Genomic DNA, 12974 nt, shown 5'->3' with positions numbered 1-12974 from the left:
TATGTAAGTACAACAATGGTTTAAAACAATGTGAAATCCAACCTATGGTCAGGTTCAGTTATGCAGCCAGAAAAATTACAGCTTATAGATTGCTTTAGCAATTTATATTACCCTCTGGAATGATTCCCAAAGGACTCATAATACCAGTGTTATTAAAAAATTCACAATCAATACTGAGAATAGAAGTGAAAATATTAACATCAGGTACAAAGGCTTCTTCCACTATTCAAAGTTAATTATTTTTTCATGGTTTATTTTTGCATTCTTCAGTTTCCACAGCACAGACAGTAAAGCCAGTATTTCTTTCCTATGGTCAGACTCCTACTGCTGCTGTCATAAGATTTCAGGCACTGCACAGGGAATAAGTTTTTCATTCTTCTGCTGTTTTCAGGATACATAAAATCTATTTTTAACCACATTTCAATTTTGAGTGAAACTTAAATCAATAAAACATTTCAGATGTGCCTAAATTCCTTTGCTTTCTTGTAATGGGCATGATATATATAAGACACATTTCTTAAGGAGTCTAAGCCAGACAAAACACTTTGGTGTGCTTAATTGCTTTTAAAATACTGAATTTCAAGTGAATTAGTCCCATTATGTTTCCAGAACTCAGTAGAATTAAACTAATTGTCTTCAGTTAAACCATGCACCATAAATTCATTTTTTCCACCGTTCTGAGTGGGATCCCTTTCTCTGGGCCCCCAGCTGCATCTCCAGGGAACCCACTGCCATGATTGAGCCAAGAAATTGGTGTTTTAGTACATAAAGGAGTGCTAGAAAAGAGAAAGAGGATGTGAAAATGTCGTATATTGTCTTCCCTCCCTTCTATACAATGAACCAGAAGATATTTCTGTCAGGCTGCATGATTAAAATACCAGCACACTCTCCAGCACAGTATTAATTAGGTGGTGGCACATTTGATTTGGGATCACAACTTTGTGAGCCCCTGTGAAAGCATAAGTTGGCAAACAAATTCCCCTTTTGTGAAGATGTGCTTCCACTTAGCAAGTGTATCAGAACACTGTCTCCAGGAAAGGGTGTATGTTGGGGTACCAGTTGTTGGGTTCTCTGGGTCTGGATTGAAGGCACGAGATGGTAGTTCATGTTGGGACTCAGGTGTTTATTATTTCTTAGCAGTAAAACAGTCTCACTACTGTGATTTTGGTGGTTTCTCATTAGAAGGCACAAAATGGCCAACAACCTCTTGTTACAAGGTCTTTTAAGACTAAACTATCCAATTAAGAACTGACACCTAGATTATTTTCCCTTTCAACCCAATAACTGATCACAAAGAGCCTGCAATGCAGAATTTTCTGCCCAATTGCAAAATGCCACCCAAACCCATGAAGAAGAAGGAAGAAGAAGGATGAAGAAGAAACCCAGGATGACACCCTGTGCCTTCTATCTTACTTCCATCCACAACATACTAAAAATCCCAAAATCTACATTTCTCACCAAGTGATACACCTACACTACTCTCTATAATCTATTTCACACTTTTGTGGATTCTAGTCTATCTTGAAGTCTAGGAAAATTTTTCCATGAATGAGGGTCAAAGCCAGTGCTCCCCTGGGGGTCAGGGCACCTCAGAGCAGACACAGAAATATTCCTGGTGCTCTGGGTTTCCACAGGTGTATTTTAAACTGCAATAATATCCTCTAGGACCCAGTGAGGCACAAAGGTGTGTGCCTACAAGCAGCCTTCTCACCAGAAACCAGCCCCATGTTGAACTGCGGCCTTGTTTCCCTCTCACCAAAAGCAACCCGTGGAGAAAATGGAAATACTTTTCCTTAGACCCTTGGGGCTGGCCCAGCACTTCTCACCTGGCCCCTTTTGCTCCGGCAGTGCAAGGTGATCATCTGCCAGATGAGCAGCACGCGGCCGGAGCTGTTCCACTGGTTCCTGTTCCCGCTGGCGCTGGTGGTGTACGCGGCCATCTCGGGGCTGCTGGGCCCCATGGAGGAAGCAGTTCTGGCCGTATTCACCACCCTGGTCACGGCTGCCCACGTGCACTACGGCGTCTGCGTGGTGAGCACAGCGGTCTGGAAACAGTTTCTGGTTGGGGCATTGTCTGGGAATCTGAATGTTTACATTTGGGGTTTTTTTCTTTTAGTCCTGTGTGTTGTTTTATTTAGTTTAAAGTTAAAAAACTCAAACCATTTTATTGCAGGAGGCAATGCCTTTTTGCATGGGTAGTAACTTCAGTGACTTGAATTATTCCAATGTAGCCAACTGGTTTCAGCTTTAGGCCCATCAGAATTAGAATATTTATAGACTGGTTTTACGTAGCAGTCGACCCATGAGGCATGAATGCATCCACCTCTCTTTTTTTGCCTTTCTTCTTCCTAAGGTCACTTGACTGAAAAAATAGGAAGGTAAAATGCAAACTGACATAAATAGAAATAATAAAATAAGGTCAACTTTGCTTTGAATCTGCAGGCAAAATATCTGTCCCAATTTTTTTCTTGGCCCTCTGCTAGCATCTCTCAAGCTGGTGACATGAATAGTTTTCCAGTTCATTCAATCTTACCAGCACATTTTCGTGTCTGCTACATCTCAGTCTTGTCACTGTCATCTGAACTACTGCCTAAATTTTTACTTTATTGAGGCCCACTTTTCTAAATTGCGAAATGATCATTTAGCAACTGTTTTAAAGGCTTGAGCATTTAGATAAAACATCTTGCATGGTAAAGGTCTCGTTTCAGAGGGAGCTGGTCAGTGTTCTTTTATTTAAGCCACAGCAGTGGGATGTAAGGATTTTTCTTTGAAAGCAGCCTTTTATCAGTAGACATTGGTGGCATAGTAGAGTCTACATAAGCATCAACATGGGCCTGCTGGTGGGGGTCAGAATGGAAATACCGGGTCAAAATTCACATTTGACAGAGGGATCCAGGTCCATCACAGCTTATGTCACCTGTGAATCCGGTCTTAGCCATGTAAGTTCCCAGCAGTGTGTTGCAAGAGGAATGTAAGGAAAACAGCTGTCATGTTTGAATACTTACAGGTCTCCGTGTACTCAGGGATCCCCAAGTATGTGAGGACTGTGATTGGGTTCCCCTACTCTTACTGGGAGAGGAGAGGCAGTGAATTGTGAAGCAGATACAAAACAGGGTGCTAATCTCTGTGATTTCTCTTTAGGGTAGGCAGCTGAGTGAGCACTTGAACATTTACATCTTCTCCCTGAAGAAACGCGTCCAAGACTGAGCACCTGCACTATGATCAGACTGGAACACTTGACATGGAGATTTGCAGCTCTTCTGATGTGATAAATAGTCGGAATGAATCTGATTAAAACAACCAAAGAATAGAATAGTACAGATATCTGAACCACTGCAACAATGAGCTATGCAGCCAGATGCCTCATCTCAGAGGAAGATCCTGTCCAGCAGATAACTTCACCAAGTTGTTCTGTTGATATTTATTCTTCTTACCAAGCCATGTTACTTGCCTCTCTTTTGTCTTCCTCTGCCTTACCACTGTGTCCAAAGTCCTGGATAAATGCATGCTGGGTTACACAAGATCCTTGGTGGTTTATAACCAGCACCAGTTTTACACAGCCTAGTCACCAGTGGGACCCCAGCAATGCAAACCCTCCCTCTGCATCCTTCCCACTCAGACATCTGTGCCTGCATCATTTGCCATATTTAATTTTCTCACAGCTCATTTCTTCCACACAACCTCCTGAAAGGCTTATGCACATTTAGTCTTTTCCTCACCTCATTTGAATGTGTGAAGACAAGAGAATGAGCTCAGAAAGCTATGGGTACAGTAAAGTGTTTTTGAAATGTACAGTTTTTTCCCCATTCTCAGCATTGAGTCTCAGCTGACCTGTCAGAAATGTAGGCTTAACACAGCAGCAGCTGGCCCTTCTATTTATTTTCTAGGCAGTAACAAGCACATTGTTTATGTTTCAGTAGCGACAAACAATATAGCCTACAAAGGTAAACAGCTGAAAATAAATTTGGCCAGCAAACCTTCAAAGATTTGCATACTTCTCTTCAAAGCTAGTTTCAGTCCAACATCATCTACCAGTGCAAAATGCTAAACAAGTCATTATTTGCCTGTATGCTTGAAGCAAATTCTTGTGGTTTTGGAAAATGCCATAGGAAAAAGAAACAAGATTTTTTAAAAAAAAACATTACATTTGCATGCAGATGTAAACTGCTCCCTTCATCTATAATACACGTGGATTTTCTGTGTGCCTTGGAGAGGGAGTAAGAATTTGAGTTTCATGTCTTTTCATAAGCTGCCCTAGCCGGAGGGCTTTTGTGGCCTTGAAGCACTAATTAAACAATCTGTCCACTTCCCCAAGGTAAGCACAGAGGGATGTGATTGACAGCCTGGCACGTTTATTAACTATTTAACCATCTCACTTGCCAGAAGCCAGATGGAAGTGCAGTTTTTGAGCTGCTCAGCTGAGTCTTCATCTTTTTCAGTTCTTAGACTGTTTCTGTGGGTTTATCACTAGCCTGATTATTTTTGCACCCCAGTTAACTTACCCTTACATCAGTAGCTCCTATTATATTTTCAGCTGAGCCACTGGCAAGTTGTATGAGCAGCTTCAGCTTAAGCTGGTACCTCCTGTTACAGCAGTTGCCCTATGACAACACCAGCAGGGCTGATTTCCCCAGGCAGCCCTTAGCACAGGCACCAGGGAACAAGCCTGCACATCAGCTTCCCCAGCTCACAAAGCAGAAATATTGGAAAGTCCCTTCAGGTTTGAAAGAATCCATGTTCCACCTACTGAACAAGCACACTGAGAGTCCCACCCCCCAAACAAACACCAGGTGAGTCACAGTTCAAGCAGCTCCAGGTGTGAGTCAGGCAGAGGGGACAGGTCATGCTGTAATGTAGAGTCAGAGGTTTTGCCAAGAGCCAGGCAGGGAAGGGAGGATGCCCTTTGGCACTGCTGTGGTCCAGCACAGGAGGCATCTCCCAGGCTTCCTCCCACCAGTGTGGCAGCCATGCCCTTACCCTGTGTGATGCCCAGAGAACATGGGGTGTCCACAGAGGTGTTCCCAACTGCACAAGGACTCCCCTGGAGTAAGTCTGAAGTCTCTTTATTTGATGAGGTTTGCCAAAAAAGGTAGTTCTGACTGTATTTGGAGGGAAGTGATGAGTTTGATGTTGCTGCACACACCCAGCAGTCTCAACATTTGATGAAGTTAAATACTACATCCATACCTGATACGCTGCTACAAAAGTCCCACCTGCTTTTTAAGGGCACTTTGTATTTCACCTTTCCATCACAAGCATTGAGGAAACTCTGGTGAGGAAAAAATTGGGAAATAATAAACAAAAATAACTCCAAATTGAATGTGGTCATAAGGAGAAACTATGTTGACAGGCTTTCTTTTTCCATCTGTCTTGCACTTATTTAGGAAACAGCGGGAAATAAGGGTCACAGAAGCAGTGCAATCTGATGCACTGGAATGGAGTATTTGAAATATTCATTAAATGAAATTATAAAACTTGAACTACCACAACCTGCACTTGTACCTTACTAAAGAGAAACTGAGTATCACTTTTAAAGGGCATTAATCTCCAGCCAGTTTTTTCACCTTCTACATGAAAACATGGCAAATAACTTTCTTTTTCCTCTTTAAAGCAATTTATCACTACAATCTGTATAAAGACAAGTATAAAAAGAGATCATGTATTGCACAGTGTGTCTATTGAATTATTAGCTGTCATAGATGACAACTGGTTCAATGAATAGGAAGAAAAATGCTTTTGCTCATAGGGCTGTATGGTCACAGATTTATTTTGCAAAGTCAGGTATGTAGATGACCTAACAGTCTAACAATACATTTTTTGGGTCACATTATGGCAGAAAGTTTTCGACTACCTGAATTGGAAAATATATTTTTTTTATGCTTCGGAGCAGTTGCACTAACCCCAGGAGATGCCTTCCTCCTGGTCTTATGAAAAGCAGCTAAACAAGAGCTGCTCTCCCAGGTTTGAACACCTGGGTTGGAAATGGCTTCTCTGGTCTCTGCTTTGTCCTCCCCTCCTTTGTCAGAGGCCAGGGATACCTGGAGCAGTGGGATGCAGGCTGGTGGCTCACAACAGGACAGAGGAAAAGGGTCCCGATCCAAGGCTCAGAGCTCCTGTGCTTTAGCAGCAACTACTGCAGCTACAAAAGACCAGAGCTGTGAGAACTGCAATGAATTTTCCCCCTTCACTCCCAAAAAACCCTCATACTTTAATCTAAAATCTAGGTGGCTTTTAGGTACTGCATTGAAGATTCATCCCTGAATACCTGGCCTGCGAGGAAGCCCACTGGGAGCTTGGGTACCTTTCTGTAGTGCTCTCTTTGCCTCCTGGCTGCTGCCAGTTTTGCTTCAGACTGATACCCAAGGGAGTTAGCACTCCAAAATCTGAATATGCATTTACCATAAAGAAAAAATGTGCTGTTTACATGCACATACATGCATACATGGATTTTCTGGTTTGATTTATAAAAGGGAATACAGTTGCTGAGCTCTTGGGGAAACAGATGCTATCCACACACACAGCATAAGTGGACTTCTGGGATTTTAAAGCAGCTGCCTTTTTCTTCCTGCTCCCATATGCAGCCCCTGATGAATCAAAAATATGCACTTAATCCAGAAAATTATTTTTTTAGAATGTTCTGAATAGTCTCTAGAGCTGGACAGATTTTAACATATATTTTTTTATTAAATATGTAAAAAGATAAACGCAAGTCAAGTTATTCACATATTCAGACAAAAATCTACTCTATCATGCGACAGTTTGTGGATAATGTAAAATGACTGATACATCTGAATAAGACTTTTTTGTATCTATTATGCCATTACTTATCTATTTATAATTAACAATACATATGTTTACATTCCTTTCAGTTTACATTTAATATATAACCAAAGCTTTATGGTGTGCTATTTAGTAAAGGTAATTACAAATGCATATTAAAACCATAACAGAATAATGGGTTACTCACAGGGGGTGGGGGGGAAGGACAACTCTTTCCCCTTTCAGAACACTGCTCTCCCCTCAGCACAGCCACGTTTCTGGTGCCCCCAAAGAATTTCACTGCCCTGGCTCCCTACATCAGTCACTCCACCCTTGATACAAGCAGTGACAGGGCTATGGTCCTCAGATCAGAAACAGGATGCAAGGAATTTTCAGGAAACAAAGTTCAGCTTTTTTAAAATTTTTTTTTCATATGTGCTTCAAAAGAGAGAGAAGAAGAGAGGCACAACAGCCTGGCTATGAACTGTCAGGGGAGCTCAGCAACCCTAACCATTTGCACCTTCAGAAAACTGTTTTCCCTTGAAGTGCTCTCCACGCACCTGCTTGAGGATTGGCAGAACTCCAGTATACAGAGACATGCTGATGAAATTAAGTTTGTAGCCTGATCCCAAACTCCTTGCCCCATTCAGAGATCCCATAAAGGTTAAAGGACATTCTGGAGTCTGGAAAAAAAATTAGTAACTGCTCTTCAACAGTATTATGAAGAACTACTGTTTATTACAATGACAATTGTAATAAATACATATGTTCTAATAAACACAAATACAACAAAAATGACAATTCCCCCATTTGTGGTGATTCTTGGAAATAATTACTTTGTCCAAAACACAATTTTATAAACCAGACCTTATTTGTAACCAATTGAGAAGGGAGAGGAAAGCGCTGGCCTGCAGAGTGCAGTAGTTTGATTTCATCACTGGGTAGGATGTGAGGTCAATACTGGGTGCAGGGCTGGGAAAACTTCAGCCTGCAGGGTCCAGAAACTCTTCTGCTGTGCAGGGGGAGGATCAAGGAACTGGAAATACCTGTTCTGGTGCTCAACAGCATTTTATATATTGTTGGTGGTGAAACACAACAGCAGGGTTCTCACATTTAACTAAGAGCCACTTAGCTGCAGAAGATTGATTAGGAATGGAAAACTGCATGTGCATGTGTGTGTGCCTGAGGGCTGATGTGTTGGAAACCTTTCTGTGGAAGTATAGCTGGGGACCTAATGCTTTAGAAGCCTACAAACACCTAAAATGATTTAGCTGTCCAATAGGCTGTGGAGTTTTTCAGTGAATGCCAATTGGCATGGGACTTCCACATACCTGCTAAATCAGCACAGCAAACCAGAACTCAGAAAATGAAGTGAGAGACCAAGAATACCAGGCATTAAATAACCAGAGAGACTACAATGTGCAGTGGTAGGAGAAGAACAAGGAATGCTTTTTATACCTCAATATACCTCTCCTTATAAAATACCATCATTTAGAACAGGGCCATGGGACCACACTGGAAGGGAATGCTCCCACTGCAGAATCTCCAGTGCACACATGGTTCTGCACCACACTGGCCTTAAAGGAGGAAGGCCAGCCGAGAGCAGAACCAGCTCTGTACCCTCAGTCAGATGGTCTCCCCTAATGTGTGCCCTGTCTCCAGGAGGACTCCTCACTGCTTCTCCATGCTTTACAAGCAGCCTTAAACTTGTGAAGTGTCCACCATCCACTGACAGGGGAGTTTGGGGTACGGTTCGGGGCCAGTGCTGTTGCTGCTTCCCCCCATACTTTGCACTAGTGACCAAATTTCTGTCTTCTAGGCTTGTATGGCTGGGGCAGTGGAAGGGGGAAGGAAAGTGGAAAGAAATGTGTGGCCTACTTTCTCCTTTTCTGAGAAGTGGGAAGCCAAGGATGATGGTACAGACTGTGTCCTGCAGCTACACTTGTGTCAAGGAGATTTCTCTCCTCCCTCAGCACTGAGCTCTGCGGAGGTAGAGCTGCAGCTGGAGGCTGGGACTGGATTCCTCAGAAAGGAAGAAAAGCTGGGAAATGTCTATTGACTAGTTAGGAAACTGGGAGGGTTTTCAAAAAGCTTAGGTGGATGTCTGTTCCTCCAGAAATCAGCCAAAAAACATACCATGCAGCTTTCTAACAAGCTTCCTAACAGGGGTTTAAATCTCCCAGTGAAACAGATGCTCTGCCTTCGCTTTGTGAAGGCAGGAAAGGAATAAATGTGAGCAACACAAGCGTTTTCCTCCACAACACAACCTCATCGTTATGGCTTGAGTATGACATCCACTGTATCCCTTTATTTCAACTGTTTGGCCAAATCGATGCCCCAAGGCAGATGTACTAGAAAATGCAAAAGCACCACAAAGTGAGAGACACAGCTAGTGGTACAGAACTCCTTGCCACACAAAATGCCAATATAAATATGTTAGAACAAGTTACAAGTGTATCATACTTAAGACGAAAAAGAAAAAAAATAAATATATATATTTTTAAAGAGCAGAACAAATCTCAAGCAGCCAAGTGGTGACGTTGCAGTGGTGTACAGTAGGTGATGTAGCCCTACAACCTCTTGGGAAGATACACTGAAAGAAGACGCCTGCAAATGCATCTTGGCAAAGTATTGGTACAGAATGCAGTGGTTGGCTGGCACTCACTATGGTACATAAATGTTAATGGCAGACTGGGAGTGAACTGATTTCAAGTTTGAGGCCGCACATGTTCCATTCTCCAGAAGAAAGTTCTCACACAAAACGAAAATTGTCAGAGATGCTGCGTGAGTCAGTACTCATCCTGCTGCTGGGGCTGTTCATGGACTTGCTCTTCACCTTCATGCTCATCTGTGTGGCTCTCCTGTAGGGAGAAAAAGATCCCAAAACACTCTTCAGCAGAAAGCATTCCTCATGTAATCTTGCCCCGTGGTGCTCACTGTAGCATAAAACTTAATTTTCATGCAAGGAAGTACAAAATGAGCTGTTACCTGAGGAAAGCAGCATCTCATAAAATTATATTGAAATGTACTTTCTGTACTTCTAATTGAGGCATATGCAGTACTGGTAATTCCCTAGAAGAAAAGTCAGCTTTCAACATTGCTATCTGTTATCTGTTCTGGTGAGTGAACGAACACTTTGAACAGTTAGACAGTGATATGCCAACATTTAGATCCTGTACCACAGCATCCTTATATCTGCCCATTTTCAGCTTGTCCAAGGTTTTCTGAACCTGCCTGCTGTAGTTTTCACACAACCTTCTCTCAAGGTTTAGATCACTAAATGGACAAGACACTTTCACTATCACCTGCTTGAAAAATTCAACACAGTCTCCTTTTTGAGGTCAGGAGTATTACTTTCCCAAAATTTTTACTTTTCCCATGCCAATCCCATAGACTTGCAAACACATTTTCTTGGGAAGCCTGAGGGGAAGAGCCCCATATTCACTGACTTATAGAGCTACTGTAAAAAGCACTAATTACTAAGTAATCATTTCCCATTGTTTTTATGCTCAGTATTATCCAAAGCTGTCTCTCTGAATATACATTCCCACTGGAAGATGAATCCCTGACACAAGGAAAGGCTGTATCCTTGCTGCAGGTGACACCAGTTTTGAACAACTTTTCAATTACAGGCAGCAGGCCTAGTATCCTGAGTTGACCTCAATGTTATCTGAGCTCAAAAAGTCTGGCTGACTTTTAGAGCATCCCTTCTGGACTGCTATTAAGCACAGCTGCATTTACAGCTTTCCTCTCAAGTGCTTTCCATCCTTCCACAGCACGGTTCACTGAAGAGATCCTTCTTGTGTATGCTCTGCCCTGCATTAGTACTGCTCTGCCCTAGGCAGTTCCAAAGGAAAACACTTTTCCAGCACACTGAGCTGCCATTCAAAATCCAGCATCCCCAGTGGGCTACCTCTGCAGAACTTGACTGGCTCCCTAACTTTTGTTAGAAGCAAGTGGCTTGAACAACAAACTTTAACAAATTGCTACTGCTAAGTTTTCAAATTTGAGGCAAAATCAAAAGAAAAAGAAGGCCATAATTTTAGTTTCCCCAGAATAGTCAGAGCAGCTTATGAAACAAACTAATTCCCTTCTGGCAGTAAAATACTTATCTAAGGGCAAAAGCAGAATAAGTTTCCGAACATTTGGAACAGCCCAATTTCAAATGAAAGCAAGCTTTCTATCACTCAGGTGCCATTTTCAGATAGAAGTCACACATCAGTCAGGACAGCTGAAGTTAAGCACGTTTTGGCCCCTTGGGGGAAATGATGCCCTTATTACACACAGTAGGTACATCATGTCACAACAGTTTTGTGAGCAGTACCTAAAAACTGCAGCTCCTGTGATGGGCTGCAAGGGTGCAGGATGTGCAGAGAACGGGAGGTTCACAGGGAGGAGCTGACAGCTGGGAGAACGTGACCCTGCCCTGCGGGGTGAGAAAACTGAGGCTTCTTTAGCTGCAGTGAGTGATGCTGCCTTAACCCCATCTGTCCTGACCCTCCTTCTGTGCTGAGGTGACCTGCTCTGGAATGCACATGTTCCACAGGCTGTGGGTGATGAGATGCACTGTCAGAAAGCCCACTTGTGCAGACTTTATGGGTCATGTACGTGCTTTCCTCTCATCTTTACAATGGGAAAAGCTTCTAAGCACAGGGAGTGGAATCTACTCCATAGCTCTGAAGAGGAGTGGTGGCTCCTACTTTGCCAGGTTTATCTTTGATGGAAATAGTGAACCTTATAATGTAAACTACCTCAGAAGTTGTTTTGAGACTTGGGACATGTTTTTCAGTATGTACAGCTTGTATAAATACATGAAATGGGAACCATAAGAGTCCAATTACATTGGGACTGTGGAATCTCATTGAACAGCACCCCCTAATAAGGAAAGTAGTGGAAGATCTATTTAGAGCATTTATTTCTGGCTTGAGCCACATGACCATGGTCATCTCTGTCTCCCTAGTTGAGAGATGGTCTCTTTTGACCCTTAGATCTATCTGCCTCAAGCTATTCAGGTGTGCCTGTAGACTGAAGAGTTAGACTATGAAAACCTGGTGTTGGGGAGGTGGGGCCTTTTCCAAAAGTAGCAGCAGATATAGAAGCTGCTGGAGCAGAAAGTCACCAAACCAGCTGCATGTCGAGCAATTGCTCTTGGAAACTGAGCAGAGAAAGTGAAATACCCAACATGAGCAATTCTCCCAACTTCTACATGAACTGAACCACAAGAGCCTGTGCAGGAAAGCAAAAGCTTTTCTAAGTGACCAAGTGCTTTACACACTGAGAGCTTGAAAAGTAGGGGGCACATCTCTCCACCCCTCATTGTTCTCTGGCAACTTTGATGTTTTTGATGAAGGAGTAGGATTACAGATGACCAATTCATGATTAAAAATTACAAAGGTCTACAGACTGATCAGACAAATGTTAAATGACATGTAGAAGATATGATATCCTTCTTGACTAAGCAGAGACATAATGATGAGGTTTAAGCAGAACCATAATAGGGAAAAGAGAAGAAAGGCTCTAAAGATAAGGAACCAACTGGATTGATATTTGCACTGCTCAAACTCACCAAAATGAAGGAAAAAAAAAAAGAAAAAAGAAAATGTTTAGTCTTAAAAAATTAGTTCTTACTGAATTAAGCAAAACAGAAGCTAAGGAGGTGACATGACTGAAACTACACTATAAACTGAAATTCTGAGAAAAATAATTGCCCCACTTCCCACCCCAAGACATGAACCTGATCAAAATCTCTTCAATGCAATACTACAATAATCAAACACCTGGGAAATGATTATTTGAGGGACTGAAATCTATACTTGCATTTTGAATCATTCTGCACACAATTCACCTAACAGCCTCATGGCCTGACTAAGAAAGCCTAACTGCTCTTACCAAGGGATTAACCTGCAAAATACTGCAAGATAAAGAATTTAACTTAGGACAAATTCATTACAGAGGCAGAGAGAAAAAAAAAAACAGATCTGAAGGGCAAAGCAGGGCAATAAGAGAGTGAAGTCCAAAACCAAAAAGCAGGCAGGATCTGAATCAGCACTAAGCTACAGTCTTTGGCTTAGTGCTAATGCATTTGGGTCTTTCCTCAGCAAGTCACAGTCCATCTGTTAAGCTGAGGAGATCAAGTCTCCCACCAAAAGGAGCAAAAAAATTGTGTGAGGAATTTTGCATTCCTCTCTGGAGGAGCAGTGCCCTCCTGCTGCAGC

General features: G+C 42.3%; 2 protein-coding genes across 6 annotated transcripts in view; one reads left to right on the top strand and one right to left on the bottom strand.

The window, feature by feature from the left end:
• LOC131562416 (ethanolaminephosphotransferase 1-like) overlaps nt 1-4364 on the top strand; it is a 53641-nt gene extending 49277 nt beyond the window's left edge. Inside the window, exons 9-10 of the mRNA XM_058812124.1 lie at nt 1849-2031; nt 3142-4364. Of these exons, the coding sequence (XP_058668107.1) occupies nt 1849-2031; nt 3142-3207 (249 nt within the window). The 3' untranslated portion in view covers nt 3208-4364. The remainder of the gene's footprint in view (nt 1-1848; nt 2032-3141) is intronic.
• A 2348-nt stretch (nt 4365-6712) lies between these two features.
• The window catches only part of MAPRE2 (microtubule associated protein RP/EB family member 2), a 97917-nt gene continuing 91655 nt past the window's right edge, over nt 6713-12974 (bottom strand). For 3 of the 5 annotated variants that reach the window (XM_058804355.1, XM_058804363.1, XM_058804375.1), the window contains one exon: nt 6713-9620. In XM_058804355.1, coding sequence (XP_058660338.1) covers nt 9549-9620 — 72 coding nt within the window. In that variant the 3' untranslated portion in view covers nt 6713-9548. Of the gene's footprint in view, nt 9621-9747; nt 9832-12974 lie in introns of all 5 variants that reach the window. The other 2 variants (XM_058804367.1, XM_058804347.1) reach the window with 1 other exon arrangement.

The sequence above is a fragment of the Ammospiza caudacuta genome, chromosome 1, assembly GCF_027887145.1.
Source record: "Ammospiza caudacuta isolate bAmmCau1 chromosome 1, bAmmCau1.pri, whole genome shotgun sequence".
NCBI lineage: Eukaryota > Metazoa > Chordata > Aves > Passeriformes > Passerellidae > Ammospiza > Ammospiza caudacuta.
The sequence above is the reverse complement of the archived record's forward strand: the minus strand, read 5'-3'. Positions and strand labels throughout refer to the sequence as shown.